This window comes from Pongo abelii, chromosome 1 (assembly GCF_028885655.2).
Source record: "Pongo abelii isolate AG06213 chromosome 1, NHGRI_mPonAbe1-v2.0_pri, whole genome shotgun sequence".
NCBI classification, from domain to species: Eukaryota; Metazoa; Chordata; class Mammalia; order Primates; family Hominidae; genus Pongo; species Pongo abelii.
The window spans coordinates 147,986,268-148,000,611 of record NC_071985.2 but is presented as its reverse complement, the minus strand read 5'-3'; the positions used below and the strand labels follow the sequence as shown (position 1 = coordinate 148,000,611).

General features: G+C 41.0%; 1 protein-coding gene across 1 annotated transcript in view; it reads right to left on the bottom strand.

The window, feature by feature from the left end:
* The window catches only part of MCOLN2 (mucolipin TRP cation channel 2), a 75,114-nt gene that overhangs the window by 42,508 nt on the left and 18,262 nt on the right, over positions 1-14,344 (bottom strand). Inside the window, exon 2 of the mRNA XM_024256556.3 lies at positions 1,293-1,452. Coding sequence (XP_024112324.1) covers positions 1,293-1,452 — 160 coding nt within the window. The remainder of the gene's footprint in view (positions 1-1,292; positions 1,453-14,344) is intronic.

Sequence of the window (14,344 nt, the reverse complement as noted above, 5' to 3'; positions counted from 1 at the left end):
AAGCAACTCTAGTTATGGCAGGGACCTTCTCCAATTTCTAAAACTACATAAAGGTATTTTTAAGTATTTATTTTTATGTTCCAGAAATAACATCTTTACACACCTCTACACTGATAACAGAATGATTATTTGCCAATAGAGCCAAATATCCCCAATCAGTTTAAAAGGGCATGTGTTTCAAATATAGTTAACTACAGCAATGATCCCCAACCTTGTTGGCACCAGGGACTGGTTTTGTGGAAGACAATTTTTCCAGGGACTGGAGTGGGGCGGGAGGGGCTGGTGGGTAATTGTTTCAGGATGATTCAAGTGCATTACATTAGTTGTGCATTTTATTTCTATTATTACCACATTATAATATATAATGAAACAATTATACAACTCACCATAATGTGGAATTAGTGGGGGCCCTGAGCTTGTTTTCCTGCAACTAGAAGGTCCCGTCTAGGGGTGTGGGAGACAGTGACAGATCATCAGGCATTAGATTCTCATAAGGAACACCAACCTAGATCCTTCGCATGTGCAGTTAACAATTGGGTTTGCGCTCCTATGAGAATCTAATGCCACCACTGATCTGACATGAGGTGGAGCTCAGGCAGTACTGCAAGCCATGGGGAGCAGCTAAAAAAACAGATAAAGCTTTGCTCCCTTGCCTACCACTCACCTCCTGCTGTGCAGCCTGGTTCCTAACAGGTCCGTGGCCCAGGGATTAGGGACCCCCGACCTACAGAGAAGCCTCCCCAATACTGGTTCAGCAATAAATGCCCCAAAACTAGAGGAAAACTCTGATGGCTGTTTTGATACCGGTAATAAAGAGTTCAACAATATGAACTTGAACAAAAGGTCTAAATGTAGCTTTTGTATAATCCTGATAGCACCTGGGATCAGTATTTACTTAGAGCACACTGGTATGATAAAAGGAAAACTTAGTATTCTATAAGTCTGAAGACAAAAAAATGCGGATTTTGAAAGTATATTTGAATAAGCTGTGTTTAATAGAGAGTTCCAGAACACAAATGTGTGTCACTCAGATATAGAAACCCCTCACCACAGATCTACATTTATTCAGCATTTATAGAATCTGTACAGAGAGGACCTCAGGATCTCTTACTAAGACAAGGTTGTCGTCTAAACAGAACTTCAACCTACCCTCTGCTCTCCAGAGTCAACATAATTTTAGTTTTATGAAATTGAGTGTGGGCTTTTCAGAACAAAAGTCAAGTACAGAACGCATGAAAAGATTTTTGTCTTGGGGTAAGGGAAAAACCAAATGAAATAATAATATAAGTTACCTGTGTGGTGACCATGACTATCTTCAAAATCTGCAAACCCAGTTTCCACGGAATCTGGCGTCTGGCTCGGTATTTTTCACAAGGGCTCATGAAGTAAAACTTCAGGTCTTCCCTTAGACATTCTTCTTTCATCTCAGAATCATGATGTGCCATTGCATTTCTGCCACAGAAGATTAATTTTAAATATCCAGGAAAGCCTCTCCCTCAGTTCCTTTTGAAGTAACTTGCTTTCCCTAAACTTGAGCTGGTACATATGACATGTCATATACTGAAAAGTCTCTTTATGAACACAAAATAAAAAAGCAACTCTAGTTATGGCAGGGAGCTTCTCCCATTTCTAAAATGACATGAAAAATTATTCCAGACCCTCTACCTCCTACCTTTCCACACAGCCACCCATCTTGTTCAAAATGGCCAATCTCGGCCAGGCGTGGTGGCTCACACCTGTAATCCCAGCACTTTGGGAGACCGAGGCGGGTGGATCATTTGAGGTCAGGAGTTCGAGACCAGACTGACCAACATGGTGAAACCCCATCTCTACTAAAATACAAAAATTAGCTGGGTGTGGTGGCGGGCACCTGTAATCTCAGTTACTTGGGAGGCTGAGACAGGAGAATCGCTTGAATCCAGGAGGTGGAGGTTGCAGTGAGCCAAGGTCATGCCACTGTACTCCAGCCTGGGTGACAGAGCAAGACTCCCTCTCAAAAAAATTAAAAATTAAAAACAAAATAAAAAAAACAAAATGGCCAATCTCAAGAATTATAAAAATTGGATTTTACTTACAACACTCATCAATTCCTACATCTTAACATAGAGCATTCATCTGTCACTACAGAAAGTATGTATGTTTATGTTTGTGTGAGTGTGTGTGTATGAATTGTACGTGAGTGAGTATATGAACAAAAACCAGACAGGACATTTTCATGATACTCCAGGTACAACATTACAGAAACTTAGTATAAACAGATGGAATTAGATTGTTATGGAAGAAGAGAATCTTTGTTCTGTAACTCTGTACTGAGAGAAGGACTATGACTCCTTTTTTGGATAAAATATCAGTGATTATATGATTCCAGAATATAAATAGCTTCAAAAAGATAAATAGCATCTCTCTATTTAAGCCTAGTCAGATATTTGTCACTTTATATTAATAAAATTTTGCTTTTACTATTTCAAGAACTCTGGACTCAGGAATGGGCACATGACTCAAGGTAGGCCAAAAAGAACCAATGAGACATGGTTCACAGGACTGTTATTGTAGTCCCCAAAGTGGGGTGCAGAAAACAATCCATTGGGAGTATAAAAAATATTAGTATTTCTATTTTATTATTTATATTAAAAACTAAAAATTGAACTCCATAATTAGTATAACATAGAATATACATACAACGCAGCAATATAACTTACAGCATATGTACACCATAACAAAGAATATACATTATATAACACATAAAAGTAGTATCCAGTAGCATATCATATATAAAGAAATATATACACATTGGGACTATTATGCTCAACTTTTACTGTTGGGTACATAATCAACAAAGTTTGGAGATCATTGACTTCAAGCATAGACTGTGAGTCCGGAGTTCCTAAAATCCATCTCACCACCAAAGGAGAGCTTGTCAGAGACTGAAGATCAGGTAGACAGACGCTATGCCTAATGACAATATTTGAATTCCTGGATCCAGCTATTCCTGAAGTAATCCATCCCAAGTCTTTCTATTTGAGTCAACAAATACCCTTCGTGGCTTAAGCCAGTTTGAGTTTGACTTCTTGCCTTAGGAAGTATCTTGATGGTAGGCGTAAAGAATAAATTCTAGTAAGTTAGGCTAATCATTCAAGTTACTCATTTCTTGGAAAGGTTTTATATTTGTGGGTCATTTTTTAAAGATCTGTTTACTGGAAATATGTAAGTGACATATTTTTATACTGACTGATGATCTATGTTATCTGCCTTGACTGACAAATCTAAAAGAATCCTAAAAGGGGATGCCCATTTTAAGGCTTATTGTCAGTTGTTAATAATTTACTATTTCTAAATAGATTTTTAAATCTCCTGTTTCTAGGATTAGTGGGCTAAATTATTCAGAACTATCCTGCTGGAAAGGAAGGAAAAGAGGAAAGAAAGAGAGAAAGCAAGGAAAGAGGAAGAAAAGAAGAGAAGGGAAGGAAGGAGGGAAGGAGAGAGGGAGAGAGGGAGGGAAGGAAGGAAGAAAAGGAGAGAGGGAGGGAGGAGAGAGAAAGTAGTGGAGGGAGGGAAGGAAGAAGGGAGAGAGGGAGAGAGGGAGGGAGGGAAGGAAGGAAAAGAAAAATCCTAGATACAATACATACTTCTTGAGGAGGGTGAAGAAGTACCTTTAAAAGATTGAAGAGTTAAGGAGAGCAAGAACTCCTGGGTCAATCTTGGGGGATACCTACACGAGTAACAGCCAATTGCCACCATTCAAGTACACTCAGTTTCCGTTCTGTGGCCTCAGGAAAGGGGAACAAGAGAGCCAAGATTCTAGGCCCAAAGGCATCAAAACTGCCTGTCCTCAAATTTATAGGACTACGGAGAAGGCCAGAGTGGTTCCAAATCAAAGAAAAGAAAAAGGAAATTTAAAAATAGACCCATCCTGATAAAGAATGCCCATAAACCAGGCCATGATGAAATAAGGCTCATAAACCTTTGAGCCTTACACCTGGGTGAGCCAGGGAACTTCAAACTGTGGGCCTGCTTGGTTCTGGAGGACCCAGACTGGAACTGTTCTTCATATCCCAGGAAACACCCACAGAACTCTGTGTCTTAGGTTCATCCTAAGACTTGGCACTCTAACAACTTATAAAACACAATGACAAGCAGGTAGTTAAATATAACTAAGCACATGAGGAAACCAAGTGACATGAAATAGACTAAAAACAGAAACAGGACTAAGTATATTGGAAATTAGACACATTAGAAAATAACCATGCTTACCATCTGTGATATTATGACATATATACATGTTGGTTTTTGTCCGCAGCTCCTAGCTCGTAACTCCCATAGCTTTTGTTATAATGTTGAGGCACCTTAAGGCCTCAGGAGCAGGCCTCAGAAAACATAATCTCTCTGACCTTCTCCCGATCTCCTTTAACCTGCTCCTTCTTGTCCCAAAGACAGGCACCTTCCCCACCTTGCTGTGTACGAGCCAGCCATAAAAAAATTCTCTGACCTACCCTGTCTGATTGTAAGTCACAAGACTCCCATTTCAGAAGGGGTCCTACCCCAAACCCTGGAAGAAGGAAGGCTGCACAGAGAAGCCAGAAGGAGCTGAACAGACAGGGCTTGCTGGGTTTCCCTCACTCAGTCTATTAGTGTTTGATCATACCCTTTTTGTCCAGGCACATTTCTACATGGTTGTCAATCATACCTATCCAATAAAGTCTCCATAAAAGGCCCAAGAGGACAGGGTTGGGAGAGCTTCCAGAACACATGGCAGTTCCTGGAGGGTGTTGTACCCGGGGAGGGCATGGAAGCTCTACACTCCTTCCCCATAGCTTACCTCATGTATTCTTCACTGTATCCCTTGTAACATCCTTTACAATAAACCAGTAAATGTGTTTCCCTGAGTTCTGTGAGCCACCCTAGCAAATTATTCAAACCCAAAGAGGGAGTCATGGGAACCCTAACTTGAAGTTGGACAGTCAGAATTTCCAGAGGTGGCTGGGCACAGTGGCTCACGCCTATAATCCCAGCACTTTGGGAGGCAGAGGCAGGTGGATCACCTGAGGTCAGGAGTTTGAGACCAGCCTGACCAACACAGTGAAACCCCATTTCTACTAAAAATACAAAAATTAGCCAGGTGTGGTGGCACACGCCTGTAATCCCAGCTACCTCGGAGGCTGAGGCAAGAGAATTGTTTGAACCTGGGAGGCAGAGGTTGCAGCAAGCCGATATGGCACCACTGCACTCCAGCCTGGAAGACAGAGTAAGACTCTGCCTCAAAAAAAAAAAACAAAAAAAAGAAATGAAAAAGCAATCACCACAATGAGTCTCATTTCCAAAGAATGTGAAGGCCTTAAACATGTGTTTGTCCTGAGCCTGACACAGTCACCTCTTGACTCAACTTGACCAACTTAATGAGCACTTAGTCCGCGGAGCAAGCACTGTGCTGGGTACACAAGGCTGAATAACCCTGAACTGCACATGCTTAGTGTCCAGTAGGAGAGACAGACTTGTCAATGCATAATTATTAAAGAGTTCCGTGAATGCTGTAAAATAAGTAAATATTACGGAAGCAGAGTTCTGACTCTGGAGAGAGGGGTGAGAGAGCTGGTGGGAAAGCCCATGAGTCATAATAGACGATGTGGTAAGTGCTACAGGGGGCACGTGACTGGGCGCATTGAGGGAGGCATTTCCAAGAAAAAAGTGCATCTTAACTGTGCCTGAGAGCAACATCCTCAAACATGAACTTTCAGATCTCCTGAGAACATGCCTATAAGAAGCCCCTGTGGGCACGTTTCAGCAATACTGAATTTAGTGTTAACTGCTATCACTGTAGTGGATCAGTGTTGCTAAAGCATCCCTCCTGATGACTCAAAATATGCTTTTTCATTTAACAAAAAGAGTATATGAAATGGTGTACACTGAATTCTTAGGCCCTTGAGAATAAAGCCATAGAATCTACCCCCCAACTCCCCCCCCACCCCCCAACACACACACACACAGCCTCTGGGTGAGAAACGCTGAACTGAAGGACGAAGAAGTTGTTTTCTTGAAACAGTGGTGCAAAACAAGGCATTTAATCAAATACTTAAAGAATACTGGCCAGGCATGGTGGCTCATGCCTGTAATCCCAGTACTTTGAGAGGGCGAGGTGGGTGGATCACTTGAGGCCAGGAGTTTGAGATCAGCCTGGACAACATGGCTACTAAAACCCCATCTCTACTAAAAATACAAAAAAAAAAAAAAAAATTATAGGCATGTGTGGCGGCACACGCCTGCAATCCCAACTACTCAGGCGGCTGAGACACGAGAATAGCTTGAACTCAAGAGGCAGAGGTTGCAGTGAGCCAAGATTGCACCACTGCACTTCAGCCTGAGCAACAGAGCAAGACTCAGTCTCATAAATAAGTAAATATAAATAAAAGAATACCTTGTGAGCCATGCTCTGCTGGAGACATTTTCCTGCCTTCCAGGAGCAAATGTGAATAGATAAAAAAGTATGATACAATGAGTTAAGAGTTATATTGGAAATATTCACTGAGTGCCCTGGAAACACAGAGTGCTTGATGCAGTCCAATTTTTTCTTTTTTTTTTTTTAATTTTTTTTCTTTTATTATTATTATCATTATTATTATACTTTAGGTTTTATGGTACATGTGCGCAATGTGCAGGTAAGTTACATATGTATACATGTGCCATGCTGGTGTGCTGCACCCACCAACTCGTCATCTAGCATTAGGTATATCTCCCAATGCTATCCCTCCCCCCTCCCCCCACCCCACAACAGTCCCCGAAGTGTGATGTTCCCCTTCCTGTGTCCATGTGTTCTCATTGTTCAATTCCCACCTATGAGTGAGAATATGCGGTGTTTGGTTTTAGGGATCTAGAACTAGAAATTCCATTTGACCCAGCCATCCCATTACTGGGTATATACCCAAAGGACTATAAATCATGCTGCTATAAAGACACATGCACACGTATGTTTATTGCGGCATTATTCACAATAGCAAAGACTTGGAACCAACCCAAATGTCCAACAATGATAGACTGGATTAAGAAAATGTGGCACATATACACCATGGAATACTATGCAGCCATAAAAAATGATGAGTTCATGTCCTTTGTAGGGACATGGATGAAATTGGAAATCATCATTCTCAGTAAACTATCGCAAGAACAAAAAAACCAATTTTTTCAAGAGGCTTCAAATAATTCTTCTGACTGCTGGGTTCCTTTGACTGAGCGGCCATTAAGTGTTCAAGAAATGATAACTGATGTTAGCATTGCCCTAAGAAACTTTATTAAGAAGTCTCAGGCAAAAAGAAAAGAAAAAGGTCAAAGTAGCAGATAATGACTGTGAGATCACTCATTGTGTTACACTATTTATACTATCTATCCTTCCATAATTGTTTCATTTGGGTATTTACAGAACAGTTGTAATACTTTTAGCAATATGAAAGATGAAAAATGAAAAAACTAGCAGGAAAAACATTTCCCTCAAGAGTACATGAGCCAACTAGTAAAATACAGGCTAGTACTAGTCAACTAGTGAAATACAGGCTAGTACTAGTCAACTGATGAAAAAATGATAGACATGCAGGGGAGAAAAGCTGATAATGAATAATAAAGGTGCATGATGAGATAACTGTTTTTTAATAAACCTAACAAGTTTTAAAATAATATGTACATTTGGGAGGAAAAGATAATGAAATTTAAAAATTTAAAAATTTAAAAATTCTGATATTTCAAGGAAAATATAAATGTATATACTTTCTAAACTTTACTTTTCTGAGGGCTCTTTATTGCCTCCCTCTTCCCCATTTGTAGGTTTGTCCTGGTAGATGAAGGGTATTACACACACACACACACACACACACACACACACACACACACACGATATCTTATTGCTATAACAAAAATAAAATGGTACAAAAATGGTGCAAAGTAAAGAGAGAAAAATATTTTAAAACAGAGAAAGAGAGAGACAACACAATATCATAGGAATAAAACACTCTTTTATTTAACACATATTTACCCTATATACCTTGCAATGCTGAACACCTGGCTGGGTGTTTTACAGGAGTCTTAAATTACAACCAAGGCTTCATAACCAAGAATTAGGTCAGCAGAGGCCGGGCATGGTGGCTCATGCCTGTAATCCCAGCACTTTCGGAGGCCAGGGCAGGCAGATCACTTGAGGAGAGGAGTTCAAGACCAGCCTGGCCAACATGGCGAAACCCCGTCTTTACCAAAAATAGAAAATTAGCTGGGCATGGTAGCACAAGCCTGTAACCCCAGCTACTCGGGAGGCTGAGGCACAAGAATCACTTGGAACCCAGGAGGCAGAGGTTGCAGTGAGCTGAGAATGTGCCACTGGACTCCAACCTGGGGAACAAAAACAAACAATAACAACAAAAACAAACAAACAAACAAATTAAGTCAGCAGACGAGAGAAATACTGCAACTTCCATCACAAATGAAAATCACCAACAGTTTAAGAAAAGCATAGAGCTGCTAACTTGTGGTAACATAAGTCAGGAGAATGAAAGTAACTGTACTGTAAAACCACTTAAGGAACAGAAATCAATGAAGATCTAAATTACACAGACTCATCAGCTACAGGGCTGTCATGCAACTGAAATTGCATGAAATAAATAAGAGCAATCACAGCTCTTATGAATTATTTATGTTTCATTAACCCAGAGGAAATGCATGATCTGGATTTTTATAAGCTTAATAATGGCACCACTAAAGAACAAAATATCAAAGAAAAAAAGCATAGTATTTGAAGGCATAAAAATAAGATCTGGAATAGAATAGAAGGCCACCCATACAGTGGGCTAAATAAAAGCCAGAGATGCTGGAATAGAAAATGAAAGAAAAGAAGGCAGAGACTGGTACTGTGGTAAGAAAACAGGAGGAAGGCACAACAAAGCTACTGTCAGGTATTAAGAAAACCTACTGTCTCCACAGATAATCAGGACTATGAGGTTGGCATTAAGAAAATCTACTCTCTCCACAAATAATCAGGACTGTGTGACATTGGCTAAGTTTAAGGCTTATCATATGATCAAGGGCAATTTCAGCTTTATCAAAACAATGACTAAGAGTCTAATGGAAGCCTGAAGTTTTGAAACAAAACAAGATATCAGTAATTCTTAACCTTATTGGGGTTATAAACCCCTATGAGAACAGAAAAAGGCTCTTGACCTTTGCCCCAGGAAAATGCATACACCAGTTTCAGTGATGATACTTTGTCAGCAAATAAGCTAACCAGCCCAGGCTGCTATTGCCTTTGGCTTATGTGATCCTTACCCTACTTGACAAGGGGCCTGAAAGTTGTTTTTATCCCCTGCCGCAGTGGTCTCCAAAGCGGGGTCCTTGTGCACAAGGATGTATGCAAGACCATTCACTGGTATGTGAGAAGAAACTATTAGGGCTTCTAATTGTGTTAATTTAGAAAATAGAGAAGTAAAGAATTCCCAAGATTTAATATATGAATTGTTACCTATCACACCTAAGGTGCCCTCACTTGGTCAGTAACATCTGATGGGACTGACACAGTGGCTCATGTCTGTAATCTCAACACTTTGGGAGACTGAGGCAGGAGGATCACTTGAGGCCAAGAGTTCAAGACCAGCCTGGACAATATAGTGAGACTCTGTCTCCACAAAAACTTTTTAAAATCAGCCCAGTGTGGTGGTGCATGCCTATAGTCCCAGCTACTCCGGAGGCAGAGGTAGTAGATTCGCTTAAGCGTAGGAGTTCAAGGCTGCAGTGAGCTATGATTTTGCCACTGCACTCCAGCCTGGACAACAGAAAGAGATCCTGTCTCAAGTATATAAAACAAAACAAAACATCAGGTGCCTGTGTTTCACTTAGGTATGTGAGGCATCCTGGGGAAATTGTCAAGTTTCCCAAATTAGGGGGTTCATGGTGGTGCCCCCATTGATTTTCAGCATATTCCCACCAGTTATGGTTTATGTGGGCCCACTTAAGCATTTTTAGAATGTATCATCTAGTTTGCATGGAAATAACCCTTGCAAAATAGGCAAAGGACATAAAGATTCTTGCAAAAGCCCAGAAGGTGGAGCAAGATGGCAGAAGAGAAGCCTCCACTGATCATCCCCTCACAAGAGGACATCAATTTAACAACTATCTATGTAAGCAAAGCACTTTCATAAGAACCAAAAATCAGGTGAGCACTCGCACTACCTGCTTTTAACTTTGTATTGCTAAAAGAGGCACTGAAGAGGTAGAAAGAACAGTCCTGAAGCACTGATACCACCCTTCACCCAGCCCCAGCAGTGGCCACCTGGTGCACAGAGTGCCTCTGCATGCTGAGGGAGGGAGAGCACAGCAATAGTGAGGCAGTAAACGGTTCTGTCTGGTTAGAGCAGAAAGGAAAACTGGACCAATTTCAGCTGATGCCCACCCACAGAGGGAACATTTAAACCAGCCCTAGCCAGAGGGGAATCACAGGTCCTTGTGGTTGGAACTTGAGTTCCCACAAACTTTACCATTGCAGGCTAAAGTGCTCTGGGTCTCTAAGTGAATTTGAAAGGCAATTTAGGCCACAAGGACTGCAACTCTAGGCGAGTCCTAGCGCTGAACTGGGCCCAGAAACAGTGGACTAGAGGGGCATGCAATCTACCAAACTACCAGGGTGGCTAAAGGAGTGGTGACATCACCTCTCCCCTAACACCAGGCTGCACAACTAGTGGCTCCAAAAAATACCCCTTCCATCTGCTTGAGGAGAGGAGAAAGAAGAGTGGGGAGGACTTTGTCTTGCATCTTGGATACCGGCTCAGCCACAGCATGATAGGGTCAGAGTCATAATGCCTCTGTTCCAGGCCCTAGCTCCTGGGCAACACTTCTAGGCACACCCTGGGCCAGAAGGGAACCCACTGCCTTGAAGGGAAGAACCCAGTCCTGGCAGCATTCATCACCTGCTAACTGAAGAGCCCTTGGGCACTGAATAATCAGCAGCGATACCCAGGTACTACATCTAGGGCCTTGGGTGAGCCTCTGAGACTTGCTAGCTTCAGGTTCATCTCGGCTATTGTGGGGTGGAGCAACAAGTGGGCTCCTGGAGTCCCCAGTTCTAAGAGCTGACTCTTGGATGGCATTTCTGGACCTTCTCTGGGCCAGAAGGGAGCCCACTGCCCTGAAGGATGAGTCCCAGGCCAGACAACCTTCATGACAAGATGACTTAAGAGACCTTGGGCCTTAAGAGAACATAGTGGTAGTCTGGCAGTACTGCCCATGGGCCTCTGGTGGTGATGACCATGGGGAAGGGCTCCTCTGCTTTTGGAGGAGGGGAGGGAAGAGTGGGAAGAACTGCATCTTGTAATTTGAGTGCCAGCTCAGGCATGATACAATAGAACACTGGGTAGACTTCCAAGGTTTTTTATTCTAGTCCCTGACTCCTGGACAGCACCTCTGGACCCAGCAGTGTCCTGGGGGAACTCACCATCCTGGAGGGAAGAACACAGGCCTGGTTGGCTTTGCCGCCTGCTAACTATAGAGCCCCAGAGCCATGAGCGGACACAGGAAGTAGCCAGGGAGTAGTTACAGCCGGCCTTGGGCAAGACCCAGTGCTGTGCTGACTTCAGGTCTGACACAGTGTAGTCACAGAGGTAGTAGCCACAGGGGTGCTTGTGTCACTCCATCCCTAGCTTTAGATGGCTCAGGACTGAGAGAGAGCCTCCATTTGTTAGAGAGATAAAAAGGGTAGAGAACAAGAGTCTCTGCCTGGTAATCCAGAGAATTCTCCTAGATCTTGTTCAAGGTGGTAACTCCATGAGTCTATAAGAACCACAGCATTACTAGGCTTGGGGTGCCCTCCAAAGCAGATACAACTTAGATCACAATGCCCAAGTCCTTTCAAATATCTGAAAAGCCTTCTGAAGAAGGACAGATAATAAAAGCCCAGACAATGAAGACTACAATAAATTCCTAACTTTTCAATGCCCAGACACAGATGAACATCTACAAGTATCAAGATAATCCAGGAAAACATGGCCTCACCAAATGAATTAATAACGCACTAGGGACCCAATCTTGGAGAAACAGAGACAGATGACCTTTCAGACAGATAATTCAAAATAGCTCTTTTAAGGAAACTCAAAGAAATTCAAGATAAGACAGAAAATTCAAAATTCTATCAGATAAATTTAACAAAGAGATTGACATAATTAAAGAGAATCAAAAAGAAATTCTGGAGCTGAAAAATGCAATCGGCATACGGAAGAATGTATCAGAGTCTCTTAATGGCAGAAATGATCAAGCAGAAGAAAGAATTAGTGAGCTCCAAGACAGGCTATTTAAAAATACACAGTCAGAGAAGACAAAAGAATAAAGAATAAAAAACAATGAAGCATGCCTATAGGATCCAGGAAATAGCCTCAAAATGGCAAATTTAAGAGTAATTTGCCTTAAGGAGGAGGAAGAAAAAGCGATAGGAGTAGAAAGTTATTCAAAAGGAAACAACAAAGAACTTCCCAAGCTTAGAGAAAGATAGCAATATCCAAATACAAGAAGGTTATAGGACACCAAGCAGATTTAATCCAAAGAAGACTACCTCAAGGCATTTAATAATCAAACTCCTAAAGATCAAGGTTAAAGAATGGATCCTAAAAGCAGCAAGATAAAAGAAACAAATAACATACAATGAAGCATTAATACATCTGGCAGTAGACTTTTCAGTGGAAACCTTAAAGGCCAAGAGAGAAGGCATAACATATTGAAAGTACTGAAGGAGGAAAACTTTTACTCTAGAATAGTATGTCTGGTGAAAACATTCTTCAAACATGAAAGAGAAATAAAGATTTTCCCAGACAAGGTCGGGTGCAGTGGCTCACACCTGTAATCCCAGCACTTTGGGAGGCCGAGGTGGGTGGATCACGATGTCAGGAGTTCGAGACCAGTCTGACCAACATGATGAAATCCCATCTCTACTAAAAATATAAAAATTAGCCAGGCATGGTGGCGCAGGCCTGTAATCCCAGCTACTGGGGAGGCTGAGGCAGGAGAATCACTTGAACTCAGGAGGCAGAGGTTGCAGTGAGCAGAGATCGTGCCACTGCACTCCAGCCTGGGTGACAGACCAAGACTCCATCTCAAAAAAAAGATTTTCCCAGACAAACAAAAGCTGAGGGATTTCATCAACACCAGACCTGTCCTACAAAAAATGCTAAAGAGAGTACTTCAATCAGAAAGAAAAGGACATTAATGAGCAATAAGTAATCACCTGAAGGTACAAAACTCACTGGTATCAGAAAGTACACAGAAAAACAAAAAATATTATAACTCTGTAACTGCCTTGTGTAAACTACTCTTATCCTAAGTAGAAAAACTAAATGGCAAACAAATAAAAAATAATAACTACAACAACTTTTCAAGACACAAGACAGTACAATAAGATATAAACAACAAAAAGTTTAATAGTTGGGGAGACAATGTTAAGGCATAGAGTTTTTGTTAGTTATTTTTTTTTGCTTGTTTGTTTATGCAAATAGGGTTAGGTTGTTATCAGTTCAAAATAATGGTTTATAAGATAGTATTTGCAAGCCTCATGGTAACCTCAAACCAAAAAACATACAACAGATACACAAAAAGTAGAGCAAGAAACTAAATCATATCAACAGAGAAAATCACCTTCATTAAAGGAAGACAAGAAAGAAGGAGAGAAAGAAGACCACAAAACAATCAGAAAATAAATAACAAAGTGGCAGGAGTAGGTCCTTAATTATCAATAATAACATTGATGTAAATGGACTAAACTCTCCAATCAAAAGACATAGACTGGCTAAATGGATGAAAAAAAAACCCACTGATCTGTTGCCTACAAAAAATACACTTCACCAATAAAGACACACATAGACTGAAAATAAAGGGATGGAGAAAGAAACTCCACGCTAATGGAAACCAAAAAAGAGCAGGAGTAGCTATGCTTTTATTAGACAAAACAGATTTTAAGACAACAACTATAAGAAGAGACAAAAAAGTTCACTATATAATGATAAAGGGGTCAATTCAGCAAGAGGATATAAGAATTTTAAATATATATGCACCCAACATTGGAGCACCCAGATATATAAAGCAAATATTATTAAAGCTAATAAGAGAGATAGGCCCCAATAAAATAACAGCTGGAGACTTAAACACCCCTCTTTCAGCATTAGATAGATCTTCCAGACAGAAAATCAACAAAGAAACACTGGACTTAATCTGCACTATAGACCAAATGGATCTAATACATATTTACAGGACATTTCATCCAATGACTACAGAATACACATTCTTTTCCTCAGCACATGGATCATTCTCAAGGACAGACCATATATTAAGTCACAAGACAAGT